The following is a 15,420-nucleotide window of genomic DNA, read 5'->3' as shown; positions in this document are numbered from 1 at the left end:
TTCAGTTGATTTTGATGCTTATGTTTGAGAACCACTGGTAGATGACATTAGAAAGGGAGGGACAGAATATGCTGTTTTTAAATTGTCACCAATCTAGACCAAGTACCTTCCCTACATAGGGCAAAAACAGTAGAGGCAACTCTGGAATAAGTCCATTTAAACTGATTGGTCCCAAGTAGGTTGCCCTTAATGCCGTTGGTTTTCAGGGATTGGAGTTTGACAGAGGCTGGCAAAGTATTTAGCATAAGGAAAGGTCTTCCTGAAGGCTTCTGCTTTCTATGTCAGCTGTCAGCAAAGGGCAGAATTCAGTCTGAACTCCTAAACTGCTTTACAGGTCGGCTGTAGTGAGGTGGTGAAGTTCTGGACAGACTGCCTGGGCTCAAACCATAACTTCATCATGCACTACATGTGTGACCTTGGGCAAGTTAGGAGCTTCTTTGTGCATCAGTTGCTTCATCAATAAAGGGGGATAATAACAGTATCTTTACCGCAAAGTGTTGCTGTGAGCATCAAAAAGAGATATTATACTCCTTGGCACACAAAGCTCAGTGAATGTTAGACATTATTGCATTACAATAATTATTACATATTGCTATTGAGTATGAGTCCCATAATTATCAAATATCAGAATTGGAAGAGACTTTACAAGGTCACACAATGCAACTGCAAACCCCATCAACTTGACCCTCATCATTGAGGATGGATGCAGACGGATTTCTCTGGAGTCCCCTCTGGCCTGCTTAATTTTTATGGGTTTCTTCTCAATGGGACACACACATTAGAGCAAAGCCCTAAAGGGCTGCCTTGTCACAATGTCTGAGCACTGGTGGTCACATTTCTGCATAGGCTGATACTGTCTTCACTCTGCCTATCTCCCATGATGGCAACTGTTTACAGCAAACATGGAAATATCATTACACACTAAGCTTAGACTGGGTGCTGAAACATTCTGACTCTCCACTGCCCCCTTCCTCTTTCCGACAAAATGAAATAACAGGCCAAAGCTTTGGAATCACATCTGTGTGGGAAGTGGAAAGTAAAAGGGCAGAGTTTAAGATATTTACCACCCTTAAGTGAAAGCTTTTCAGAATTTAAGAACTGGAACACTCCATAGACATGTTCTAGTCTTGTTACTTCATTTTAAAAGATAAGGAAACTGAGGTTCAGAAAGCTTAAGTAACTGTCCAAGGTTTCACAGGTCATTATGGCAAAACTGATTTCCATCTGCTTCCACTCACTGCTAACTGACTTCTTGCTCCAAATTTGTAAAGTACAACTAGCTATTGGTTAACAGAATGAGCAGCTGGGTTCCTCAAATGGTTAAGAAAAGGCTTCCAAGGAATGAAGCTAGATGGTAACCTTAGTCTCTCACGTGAAAATCCTGTACATACCACCCTCAGAAATCTTCCCAAGGAGAGGGTTCTGGATGTACTTACCCAGTAATTTGTACAGGAGATTCAGGATTTCTTTCCAGGCCATACCACTCTCTTCCCTTGCGATCCCTGCAAAGTGTGCTACGCTATTGTAGATGTTTAAGCGATCAATGCAATTTAACACAAGGGCCAACATTCCCTGAGAAGGAGAGTTAGGGAAAAGCAAAATGTCTGAATTATAAAGCTGGATCCTTTTAGCTTTTTCCCCTCCCAAATCATTCATCTTTGAAAAGTGATCATAGTAATATGCAAATAGACTTTCATGGGGCCAGTTGTTTTGTTTATGACTCCTAAAAACAAAATATGCATTTTTATGCCTCAGAAACCTAAAAAGCATCCATTTTGAGAATGAATCAGCAATCTCTTCTGATGGGTTTGCCTCCACGTGTTTTACTCAAACCAAGGATGTACTGAGGAAGAGGAAGCGTGAATGTATCTTACAAAAGCCTACTTTTGGTCTGGTATTAAATGATTCTGACTCATCCAGAAACAGTTCTTGGACACAATACCTATTTTTCTTTTAAACCTCAAATAAGCTCAAGAAATTTCATTCAGATACAGAGGACAACTATGCATGCTTCCCCTCTCCCACAAAAGAAAGGTGATGTTTGGAGATAAGACAAAAAGAGGATTATCAACTACTTTTCCGCTAATTTACAGTACTATGCCACTCAGGAAAAAGTATCTGTGTTGAGCTGTTCTTAAAGACGAGCAGGGAGATAGTAAATGTAGTTGCAGTAAACTATAAGGTATACAGAAGGTTCCCTGGGTCAAAGTCTGCTTACATCAGAAGACTGAGCAATGGTGGTTCTGCATCCCACATCACTAACTTGGGAAATGCCCAAGGGACAAGCTCTGTCCCCAGTTATGGAGGGTCGCAGAAGAACAACCATGGCGTGTTAGTGCTGGATCAACACATCCAAGTGTGGGGAAGGCCTCTGTCTTATCTTGGGATACAGATATCTAGGGATAGTGCCAGAACTAGGAACCAGGGACCTTGAGTCCATGTCCCCAGTCCCAGCGACTCAAAAGTTCAAGGTTAAGAGTAAGCCCCAGCATCATCTATATCTTTCAAGTCTGCTTTCCAGGAATTTCTGATGCAGTAGAACCTGGACTTTTATATTTTTCTAACAGGTTTCCTAAGTAACCTGTTGTCTCCTAAAATTTGAGAACTACAGCCAATGCCACACTCTAATAACTGAGATTTAATGAAAATGGATTTTGGATAAAACACATGTCACTGCAGCTTTAAGATGTAACCTAGTTCAAATGTGCCAACCGTGGCTAACGTAACCATGGGCAGGCAGATGAAAGAGAAGGTCAGCTTCCAATTCATCCTTTTCTTTCCTGCTTCCTCTCTTTCTTGTTCTCTAGCTCTTTCATAAACACATGCAGGCACAGAAACAAATTGCAGCTAAATTTTAGCTCTGGACACAAAGAGAACCTCGACTTTTAATTTTTTCCGCTTACCTCTTCCTTGAAAAGATTCTGCCTGTTTTTGAGAGAGCGGAGCTTGTTCTGTTTGTCTTCATGCTGCATCTCCTCTTCTGGAGGCTGGAAGTAGGCAATCAAGTCCTGTAGCGTTTGGAGGACCTCTTCTATTGGCAGGGTGACAGGGGCAGCTGTGCGATTGTTTCCGCTAAAACCCATGAGATTAACACGGTTCAGGCACGAGCCCCCAGCGGGGGCCCTAACAAGCATTCGTTAGTTCCCAGTTCCGACTTGCCCACACTGGCCACATGAACTGCTTCCTGGGGTAGTTGCTACGGGAAAAGCTTCAAAATGAAATTTGCCACCAAGGGAGTAACAGGAAAGAATATTCAGATTTGATTTTAAAAGCATTTTATAAGTAAAGAGAAGTGATTCCCTTTAGTTTTATTTCCAAGCAATTTATAACCCATCCTATGAAAATTGCTGTGATATTTCAGCATCTAGTGCCAAATAGGCCCTCACTAAATGTCAAATAACAATTTCTACATAATCCAAAGGAAGAATTTGAACTGTGATTAAGACAGTGACTTCTCCATTACTGTTGCAGATGCTTCTCTAGCATTTATCCCTGAGGTCTTTTATACTTTTCTTCTTTTTAAATAAAAAAAAAAAAACTTTAAAAAAATAAACTTATCAAATCTTTGTTCTTTTAAAGTATCATACGTCTCTTGGAATAGGTTAAACATAAGGCTGGGAGGGTTTCTATCTGTCTTCTGTCTTCTGCCTCTCTCTGCATCTCCCTCTGTGTCTCTTTCCATGCGTATTTTTCACATCCCTGCATGGGCTTTTCTCTTAACATTTCCATGTGTATGCACCTATACATCTGCTTTCCTAAGGCCCATCTGTCAACGTCTCCTTGGCTCTCTGTAGCCACATGTCCCTCCTTCTGACCCTCCTCTCCCAAAGTGGCCCTCCCTCTGTCTATTCCCTTCCTTTCTTTCTCAGGCCATTTCTAAACATCCTTCCTCTCGGCCTCAGTGTCCCCGTCCCCCCCATGTTACCTGCTTTGCCATCTCTCTGTTGGTCTGATTTTCCAAAGTCGTGTGATTAATCCCTTTGATACCAAGAGACCACAAACTCCAAAGATAGCAAAGTGAGTCTTCATTTTCCCATTCCCTTGAGGGGTAAAATAGTGAGCACTCTCAGAGGGCAAAGGCTAAAGAGAGGAAGGAGGAAACAGACCTAGCCCCTGTGGAACTGCATTTTTGGGTCCTGAGTAATTGAGAATTGGATAAATGCGAAAATAACATCAGAGCTTATCCTTGGTGGTGCTAAGAACAGATTGTCATCTAGCCCTAAAGCAAAGACTCAATAAGCTCTGAAAACACTCAGGCTATGGGGTGAAAATGATTCCACTTTTGAATAAAAAATTCCAGCTTCATGCAATGAGGGGAAAACACTACTGGGTTGTAAGTTTATTTCAGGCAGGCGTATACATCTCTCATCAGTGTGTTCTCAACTTCTGGCAATACCTGGTACAGGTATGTGCTCAGTAAGTGTTTGCAAATGACTAGCTGCGATACTACTGGACACAAAAATAGTGGAGAAGAGAATGACATGAGGACATGAGGTGATGGTTTGGGAATACAAAATCCAATCATATATGACTTCCCATTTCTAGTCTCTTAAAGGGATTAATATATTTTCTTCAATATTTTTATTTTTAGTCCAGGCCCAGTATTTACCTTTTTATTTTTGAGCTTACTAGAGATATTAAGGCTGGTTAAGTAAAGAGTATTTCTTCATGTGATAAGAAAAGATGAAAGAAAGAGATCTGTGGGCATTTTTTTGTAGCTTGAAAGAACAGCATAATCATATATAAGGGGTTGGAAAACCCAGGCTTTAGTTTTGTCACTGCCATTAACCATGTGACATTTGGAGTGCTTCTAAGCCTCCTGTGCTTCGGTTTCACACCCAGAAAATAAGGAAGTTATACTCTATGATTTCCAGGGCCCTTCAGGATCTAATTTTTTTTTGGTGGATTCTCACTGCTGGATCATTTCATCTTGCCCACTGTAGAAATATCAATGTTACTACTGTATGAGGCATATCCCTCATTCCATCAAAACAGAACACATACTACATGCTGGACACTGGGGACAGTGGTGAAAACAGACAAGACCTCTGAACAGCCTGATGGTGTTCACATTCTACTCTGAAATCTTGGGGAGGAGACCAAGAAAGGGACAAGATAATGAATTCAGAAATAACAACTGGTACCGATCTCATCCCAGTCTCTCCCACACTGTGCAGTCATTGTCCAACTACATTCTTGTACCTTTGTCAGGGATTTCTTTCATTGAATTCAAGTAAGATCCCAGGTGATCCTGAATATTTATCATAGCCCCTTATTTATATGTTGCTTCCCTCCTAAGGTTAAACTCAGAGGGCAGCTAGTCAATATCTTTTCCTCAGCAGGATTGTTGAGATTCCTTATCTATCACTTTGTCCATTTGTCCTGCTGGACAGTTCTCTCAGCAATTGAACAAAGGATGATGACACAGTACAAGGAAACACTGATGTTTCCTTCTTCATCATTCTTTCTGATTCCTGCTCTATTCCTTTAACCTGGATTTGCTCTCCTGGAAGGCCACCTTTCCTTCTGGTTTCTATTGGAGAGGGACTTAGCTACCTATTCATTTCTGGCTGAACATAAGTCCTGTGCAAGCAGAAAGTGAAATGCAGGACAGACTCATGAACCATCTGAACTTTGAATGTGTTATCTAACCCACACATGGGTCAACTGGCAAAGGGTAAAAGTCACCCTGATCCAGGGTATTTAAGCACAACCACTGACCAAACACCGGCTGACCACTAAGCTACGTAGATCCAGGGAAACTGGGGGAAAAAAGTGAACAGAAGCCTTAGCAGCTTCACACTGCAGGAGAGACAGAATTAGTCCAGGTAAGTTACTCAACAAATAAATAAACAACAACAAAAAGAAACTCAGCAACAACGATACTTGGTGGTGTACTGCTGCATTATCTTATCTAAAAGGTAAAGACTTCAACATAAAATTTTAAAATGATGTGGCCCATACACAGGGAAAAAAAGCAGTCAAGAGAAACTGTCTCTGAGGGGACCAAATGTTGGCTTGGCAGATGAAGACTTCAAATTTGCTATTATAAATATTTTCCAAGAACTAAAGGAAATCATGTTTAAGGAATGAAGGGAAAGTATTACAACAATGACTTATCAAATAGAGAGTATCAATAAAGAAATTAAAGAACCTAATGGAAATTCTGGAGTTTAAAAATACAATGACTATAATGAAAAATTCACTAGAGGGATGCAACAGAAGAACTGACTTGGTAGAATCAAAAATGTGTGCACTTGAAGATAGATCAACAGTAACAATCCAATGTGAAAAATAGAAAGAAAAAATGAATAAAGAAAAACAGAGACCCAGACCTGTAGGACATTGTGAATCAGGCCAATATACATATAGTGAGAGTCCTCAGAGGAGAGAAGAGAGAAAAAGGACAACAAAATTATTTGAAGGAAAAATGGCTGAAAATATCCCAAATTTGATTAAATATATTAATATACACATTCAAGAAGCTCAACAAATTCCAAGTAGGAAAAACACAAAGTGAGTCAAATCTAGATCTATCATAGTCAAACTGTTAAAAGACAAAAAACAACTTGTCATGTACAAGGGAACCACAATAAGATTAATAGCTGAATTTTCATAAAAAACATTAGAGATCATAGAATAATAACTGCCAACCAAGAATTCTATATTCAGCAAAACTATCCTTCAAAAATGAAGGGGTACTAAAGACATTCCCAGAAAGAAGAGAAGAGAATTTGTTACTAGCTGGCTTGCCTTCCAAAAACTACTAAATGAAGTCCCTCAGGCTGGAAGAAAATGACACCAGACAGTAGCTTGAATCCTCATGAAGAAATAAAGAGCACTGGTAAAGGAAATTATGTTGGTAAATATAAAAGACAGCATGTATATGTATTTGTCTTTTGTTCTTGCAACTGATTCAAAAGGAAATTGCATAAAACAGTAATTATAAACATAACATAAAATATATGATAATGTTAACATCAAGGAGGAGGGAGGGAATGGAACAATATTGGCACAAAGTTGCTTTATTTTACTTGTTAAGTCAGTATTAATTTGAAGTAGATCATTTCAAGTTAAATACTTACTGAGTTCCCTAGGGCAATCACTAAGAAAATAACTCTAAAAAGTAGGGGAAAACAACAACAGCAAAAGAATTAAAACGGTACACTAGAAAATATCTAACACAAAAGAAGGTAGTAAGTAAAGGAGGAATAGAAGAACAAAAAGGACATAAGACACAGAAAACAAGTAGCAAAATAGTGAACATAAACCCAACCGTATGAATACCACATTAAATGCAAATAGATTAAACTCCAATCAATAGGGAGAGATTGTCAGACTAGATAAAAAACAAAACATATTCAATATATGCTATCTAAAAAAGATATACTTTAGATTCAAAGATGCAAATAGGTTGAAAATAAAAGGACTGAAAAAGATATACCATGCAAACTCACCATAGTCTACACATAAAGCATCTGGAATGACTATAAAAGACTTTTAAGACAAAAAATGTTCATAGAGAATAAAGAACATTTTATAATTATAAATTATATATATATAATTATAAATTATAAAATTATATAGGAATTAATAAGGAAGGTATAACTATTACAAACATACATGTACCCCAGAGCACTACAATATGTGAAGCAAAACCCTTCATAACTGAGTGAAAATAGACAATTCAACAATAATAGAGGCCTTAATACCCTATTCTCAATCAATAAAAACACAAAAGCCAATTAGAAATTAACCATAGATCTAAATGTAAGAGCTGAAATACTAAAAACTTTTAGAAGAAAGCATGGGAGAGAATCCTGTGACTTGGGTTTAGGCAAAGAATACTTAGATATGACACCAAAAGGACAACATATAACAAAAATAATGTTAATTGGGTTTCATCAAAATAAAAAAAAAAACCTTTTGTGCTTCAAAAGACACCATTAAGAAAATCAGAAAGCCAAAGACTAGGAGAAAATATTTGCAAATCATAACTTTGATAAAGGACTTGTAACTAGAAGATACAAAGAATTCTCAAACTTCAATCAGAAGACAACCCAATAAAAAAATGGACAAAAGACTTGACAACAGTTTATCAGAGAAAATATACAAATGGTTCATAAGCACATGAAAAGGTTCTGAACACCAATAATCATTTCAAAAATGCAAATTTAAACCATGAGATACCACTTCATATCCATTAGAATGGCTATAATAAAAAAGTCCAACAATAACAAAAGTAGTCATGGAAGGGGAGAAACTTGAATTCTCATACATTTCTGAGGGGAATGTAAAATGATACATCCACTTTAGAAAACAATTTTTCAGTTTCTTAAAAAGTTAAACATAGATTTACATACAACTCAGCAATTCTACCTCTAAGTATACACTCAAGAGAAATGAAAATATATGTCAAAAGACATTTATACTTTTATAGCAGCATTATTCAAAATGGAAATGGAAACAACTCAAGTGTTCATCAATTTATGAGCATATGAACAAAATGCGGTGTGTGCGCGCGCGTGTGTACACACATACAAAGAAAGGACACTCTTCGCACAAAAAGGGACAGAATATTAGTATGTGCCAAAATATGGATGAGCCTCAAAAACAATGGAAAGTGAAAAAGCCAAACTTAAAATTTCATTTATTATGTGATTTAATTTACATGAAATATTCAGAAAAGGCAAATCTATTGAGACAGACAGATTAGTAGTAGCCCAGGTATCGCCTGGTGGTGGCAACCAGAGTAAATTGCAATGGGCATAAAACCTTTTTGGGGGTGATGGAAATGATCTAAACCTGAATTGTGGTGATGGTTGTACAGATCTGTAAATATCATTGAATCACACACTGAAAAGGATGAATTTTATGATATGTGAATTATACCTCAATAAATCTGTTTAACAAATAATTTCCCCATTGTAAGGCATGTAACTCAATTTAAAAAAAATAATACTTTATTGCGATAAAATTCACGTATTATACAATTCACCCATTTAAAAGGTACAATTCAGTGGTTCTTAGCATACTCACAGAGTTGTGCAATGATAACCTCAATTTTAGAACTTTGTCATCACCTCCCCCTTAAGGCACCATACCCATTAACAACCACTCCAGTCCTAGGTAACTTCTATTATATTTCTAGAAGTGGAATTACTGGGTCATATGGTAACTCTATGTTTAATCTTTTGAAGAACTTCCAAGTGGCTACACCATTTTACATCCCTATAAGCAGTGTATGAGGGTTTCAATTTTTCCACATTCTCATCAACACTGTTACAAACTTTTTAAAATTATAGCCATCCTATTGGTTGCGAAGTGGTTTTGATTTGCATTTTCCTGATGGCTAATGACGTTGAACATCTTTTCATGTGTGTATTGGACATTTGTATGTCTTCTTTGAAGAAATGTCCGTTCAGATCTTTCCCCACTTTTTTTTAATTAGGGTGTCTTTTTATTGTTGAGGTGCAAGATTTGTTTATGCATTCTAGATACAAATCCCTTATCAGATATATGCTGTGCAAATATTTTCTCCCATTATGTAGGCTGTTTCTTTATAGAAAGACTATCAGAATGAATGGTCTAATGTAGGTAGAAAAAGATGGCTGCATGCAAACGTGAGTTTTCATGCAGTCTGGTCTAGTACCAGAACCATCACCCTATACCAGAGGGTTTTATTTATCTGGCCCCCAAATCTCTCAAACTCTGTCCTTACACCTTTCTTAAAAGTCAGTAGCCTCTACCTCATACATATACAAAAGTTAATTCAAGATGGATCAAAGACCTAAATGTAATACCTAAAACTATAAAAAAGTTAGGAAAAAAACATAGGTGTAAATTTTCATCACCTGGGAGAAAATATTTGCAAAACATATATCCGATAAGTGATTTGTATCTAGAATATATAAAGAAGGGAGGCAGGTTCTGGATGAGGCACAGAAAGGAAGAAATATTTTGCTCAGGGATCACAGGAAATCAGTGGCTACTCCAAAAGTAGAGAAGGGGTCACTGACTTGCAGGTTTCAGTTTCATCCTATGTCAGGATGCCTCTATTATCCACTCTCCCCTTCTCTGATTTAGCAACAGAACCCTCTGAATTGTACTGGGTACACAGCCCACCAGCCAGAGTGTGCCAGTTTGAACATACTACATCCCCCAAAATGCTATTATCTTTGATGCAATCTTGTGTGGGCAGATGCATTTAGTGTTAGTTAGACTGGAATCCTTTGTTGAATGTTTCTATGGAGATGTGACTCAATCAACTGTGAGTGAAACAATTGATTGGATAATTTCCATGGAGGTGTTACCCCACCCATTTGGGGGTGGGTGTTGATTGGATCACTGCAGTACTTTAAAAAGAGCCACACAGGCCTAGACTCTTGCTACAGCCAAGAGGGACACTCTGAAGAATGCACAGGAGCTGAGAAAGGAGCTGCAGATGAAAGACAGTTTGAAGACAGCCATTGAAAGCAGACTTTCGTGCCGGAGAAGCTAAGAGAGGACAAATGCCCCAAGAACAACTGAGAGTGACATTTTGAAAAGCAGCTGCAGCTAAGAGAAGACAAAACACCCCAAGAGCAACACCTTGGAGAATGCCATTTTGAAACACAACCTGGGAGCAAGAACATTCCCAGCTAACAGAGGTTTTCCGGATGCCATTGGCCATCCTTCAGTGAAGATACCCCCTTACCTTGGACCCTTTATGGCCTTAAGACTATAACTTTGTAACTAAATAAACCCCCTTTATAAAAGCCAATCTATTCCTGGTATTTTGCATTCTGGCAGCATTAGCAAACTGGAACACACAGATTATATTTCTCAGCCTCCCTGCAGCTCAGTGTGGCCATGTGACTAAGTTTTAGCAGATGTGATGCAAGAGAAAGTGAACTATGTCACTTCTGGATCATATCCTTTAGAAAAGCGCTTGTTTGTTCACCATTTTCTTTCTTCCCTTTCTTGCAGGACAGACCTCAGACATACTGCTAGTAAGCTACTTTTGAACATGTGGATGAAGAAAACAGACCAGGCCGGTGATTCTAAACTGTGGCTAAACATTAGAATCACCTGGGGAGCTTCAATAAAATGCTGGTATCTGAATCCCACCCCAGAAATTCTGATGTAATTTGTTTGAGATGTAACCTGGGCAATAGGATGTTTTTTAAAAAGCTTCCCAGATGATTTTAACACATGGCCACAGTTAAGACAGCTATCTATTCTAGAACAGTGGTTACTAAGTTTTAGCATGTATCAGAATCACTTGGAGGGCTTACTGAAACAATACTTGTTCCATATTCCCAGGATGTCCAATTCAGTAGGTATGGGTGAAACCCGAGAACGTGCATTTTTAAAAAGTTCCCTGGTGGTGATGTACTGGTCCAGGGAATCACTTTAAGAACCACTGATGTAGGAGATGACAAAGCAATAAGAAAGAAGGAACCTGAGCGCCCGTAGCAGGGCAGACTATTTTCCCTAAACCACCTGCCTACTTTATCCTGTGTATTAAAAGAGAAAAAGTTTATCCTGAACTGAAACAGCAGCTTAACCTATATCCCAATTAATAAATATCTCGTGGATCAGTGTTTCAACAGCAAGAAAAGGACATGAAAAAAAAATCTTCTCATGTCATGCAGTCACACATGCAATTAAATCCTCTTGGCTTTAGAGGTATTTTCCTACAAGAGAAGAATGACTTGGAACACGGTACTGTTTACAAGAGAACCTGTTCCTCGTGGTAATTGGTGAGCACGAGCCACACAGTTCTGCTCAGGCTGGAGGGATTACGCTCCAAGCAGGGAGCTCAGATATTCTTTCCTTTTAAGGCTCAGCCACAGTTGGATAACCCAAGGCTTCCAATGCAAATCTACTTAGATAGGAGCCATAGCAACGCTTCTGAATGAAGTAGAAGCCCTTTTAAAATAGTACAGAGGCAGTGGCTCGGTTTCTCTCCTCTTCTCCCCTCCTTGCACAGTGATGCAAAAGGAAACTCAGTCGCTCCACTTCTTTTCACTTAACTTTCCTGGGAAGACTGTAGGTATTCATCACACCAACCTGAATAATCAATGGGACATGGACATTCGGAGGAACAAAGCGAAGTCAGTACAAGGTTACAAATACAGGAATTATGTTTCAGTCCCAAGCTCTCTCTGTAAAACTCTTTGCTGCTCTTTGATTGTTCCTGAACACACTTACAGTATTATAAAGGGGGGATGAGGGCTGGAAGGCCACAGAGAAGCTGACAGGTAGAGAAAGGAAGGAGCTAACTTACCTGACAAACTGGCTGAATAAGGCCGTTGTGTTCCGGATGATGCGAGCAGCCTGGGACTCCTCGCGCTGGCATCTCTGCAGCGTTAGTCCATCGTCCATGTGGCCTTCCTGGTGGAGGATGACCTACCCACAGGGCAACGGACGCCAGGTCCAGGTTACACATTTCCCGACAGCGAGGCAGCCAATGTCTCCTGCACTATTTCCCTCATCCCTCTTACTCCGATCCCCCAACCATGTTCCTCTGGGGCCATTTTGAAAACAACATCAACAGAGTTACTTTGCCCCAGTGCCCCTTTACTGACACATGAATCATTCCTGAGATACGGAGCTTTGATGAAAATGAGATTTCATATACCACAGTGGTAAGAGCTACAATAAATTCCTTGGGCCTAGGTGGCCAATTTGAAATGGTGAAAACATACTTTATAATAGACTTTTCTGTTAAAATGAACACAAAATCTTACCCTCAGAGATGAGAAAAATCACTCTGGTCAGATGTTTCTCCTCCAGAGATCAGTTGAAGAAGAAAGATGATTTAAAGCAAAACCTTCTACTAGGCTCAGGCTTGGATTTCTCCACTAAAGGACAGCTACATCGGGTTAGTTAATTGTAAAACTGGGAAAGCAGCTCAGGATGGTAGTTTATTTCTCATGGAGGATAGAGAGGGGGTTTGAGAGCATGGGCTCTGGTTTCAGCCAACCTTGTTTCTGACTATAACTATCATGCCACTTTGCAGCTGTGTGACAGTGATTTACCCCTCTTTGCCTTACCTTTATCATCTCCTAATGGACTTATCTTAAAGGGAGGTTTGGAGGATTAGATTATTTCCATCTAAACCAGTTAGCATGGTTCCAAGAATATATTAGGTGTTCAACAAATTTATTTAAAAAAAAAAAAAAAAGTCTATTACTGACCTCACACAGATCAGTCATTTGGAAGCTAAATATACTTAATCAATTCCCAAGGACATCAGGATACAACTTTCAGGTGGGGCTAGATTTGGCATGATGGTCAGCAGCTTTTTTCCCTTCAAAGAGTCAAGTATGTAGAGATAATAACTGGGATGCTTTGAACCTGGTACTTATTCAAATTCCCTGGCATGTGTTGAAGGGAGAATATTTGTAGGTCTTAAGAGTAGGTCTCTCAGTGACAATGGAACATGTTACTCCAAAAATATCTTCAGAATAAGGACCTTTGGTTGCATTCATTTTTTAACACCAAAAAAAAAAAACCTCATTTCCTTTCCATGTGAAATTTCTTCCTTATTTTCCATTCTTCTGATAGCACGTCCTGATATATTGAATGCACACAGAAGTAGAATATTGGCTTGCAAAGGTTACATTTGAAAAATGATTTTGCATCCCATTTACACACTGCAGATTAAGAGTGAGAGAAGAATAACTTTACTTTTAATTCATCAACTGTTACAAAAGATTACTTTGTCAGAACTTTCTAGCAACTGGTTAACAATGCTGCATTTACGTTTGGCAATACAATGCTACCAGGTTTGCGTCCCAGATTTCTGGTCCCTGAAGACCAAAATTCTTAGGTTTTGCTCATTCAGACAACACATTCAAACCACCAAAAAAACAAGAAAGTAATGTGAACTGGGGAAAAGCAGCTATCAAAACTTTGTTATTATGAGTCCTATTGATCTCCACAGCCCAGTTCCTAAGGTTTTCTTTTGTTTTTTTTTTTTTTTTTTTTCTCTGGGAGGCATCCCATGCTCCAAGCTCAAGGCAGCTCAACAGTGTGGAGAAGTCTACGATGGGACGGGAAAAGGGGGTGCTTCCTTTAAGGTAAGTTACCATTCACTGGGTTTTTTGTTGTGTTTGTTTTCCATCAGGTTTTCTAAGTTCCTGCTGTGCTTGTTTCATAAAACCCTTCACAAAGATTTGGACATACTTTGTATTTTTAGAGAGGGAATTCAACCTGCCGGAGCAGTACAATCCTGTTTGGAGCATTATAACACCATTTAGAGAGAGTTTCTGAAAGTACCTCCCGAAATTCACACACATTCTGATAGTCCTATAAGAGGAAGGCAGGAAAGGCCCAATCAGTCAATGAAACCAACTGGATCTCTCCCAACAGACAGGATTCTCAGAGTGGCCCGTCCCAGGTCAGAGCCCAGAGCCACAGATTCTACTCTCCTTTAATACCATTATTACCTTAGTGAGCCAGGCCCTGTGACTTAGAATAACACAAAGGCCTCTTAAGCAGTGTCCCAATGATCAGTTGCCCCCACCTTCCCAACTTACATGGTATAGTCAGACCTTCTTGGAGCAAGATTTTGTTGCCATGACTACCCTCCTAAAAAGTCTCCAAAAGCTCTGGTATGGATTAAATTTCTTATTGTAGCATTCAAAAATATCCTGTTACCTTCCTTGATATCCAATAGAAAAAAATGGGACTATTCCTGTTTTCTTGCCTTTTTATCTCTGTTCCTACTGTGTTGTCTTCACATAAAACCTTTCTCTGCCACCTGTCAAAATTCCTCCCACCTTCAAGGCTCTCTTCAAATGCTACATACACCCTTCATCTTCTGAACTTCTCTAGGAATTCTGGGCCCCCTCTAACACAGCGTAGGGTCCGAAATATTGTATGATGCTTATTGATATGTTTGTCTCCCCCCTTCAACCAGCCGTAAGCTTCTTGAGGCTGGAGCTTATTCCCTGTTGTACTCAAATATTTCTTACTTCAATACACAAATTAATAAGAGCTCTTCATTTTCAAGTATATAGACGTTTTTGCTGGTTTTGAAGTAAAAGTATGTTTCTCAAGGCTTTGCCTATGTCCAGCCCAGCTCTCAGGGGCAGATTACATGTGTTCAGAAGACCAAGTGAAGTTACAAGAACGTGCCAAGATGAAGTTTCTATATGCAGGTACTTTCAAGATAGTGGGTATTACATGAAATTACTTCGGGTGGGAGGGTCTAGAGATAGGTTACTACACAAAAATTTGACTACTTCCTTCTCCTCTGAGAAGTTATGGTTGTCCAAATGCCTTCTGGTGCCGTTTGATGCTGATCCAGGCACTATAATTTCCTTGGCATTTGTCTTACTTGAAAAAAGGCATATGTGCAGTCCTTAAAGATATCACATCAGTGTAAGCGACGGGACTGATTTCTAAAGAGACTTTTTAAACAATGAT

General features: G+C 39.0%; 1 protein-coding gene across 27 annotated transcripts in view; it reads right to left on the bottom strand.

Moving 5' to 3' along the window:
- Positions 1 to 15,420, bottom strand: part of RYR3 (ryanodine receptor 3) — a 514,330-nt gene that overhangs the window by 251,273 nt on the left and 247,637 nt on the right. For all 27 annotated transcript variants that reach the window (XR_005216490.1, XM_037834372.1, XM_037834393.1 and 24 more), the window contains 3 exons: positions 12,272 to 12,393; positions 2,904 to 3,072; positions 1,437 to 1,572 (listed from right to left, as the gene is read on the bottom strand). Coding sequence is in view for 26 of the 27 variants with exons in the window: in XM_037834372.1 (XP_037690300.1) it covers positions 1,437 to 1,572; positions 2,904 to 3,072; positions 12,272 to 12,393 (427 nt within the window). In the remaining variant the exon portion in view is untranslated. The remainder of the gene's footprint in view (positions 1 to 1,436; positions 1,573 to 2,903; positions 3,073 to 12,271; positions 12,394 to 15,420) is intronic.

The sequence above is a fragment of the Choloepus didactylus genome, chromosome 4 (genome assembly GCF_015220235.1).
Source record: "Choloepus didactylus isolate mChoDid1 chromosome 4, mChoDid1.pri, whole genome shotgun sequence".
NCBI lineage: Eukaryota > Metazoa > Chordata > Mammalia > Pilosa > Megalonychidae > Choloepus > Choloepus didactylus.
Note: the sequence above shows the minus strand (reverse complement) of the source record. Positions and strands in the feature narration are given on the sequence as shown.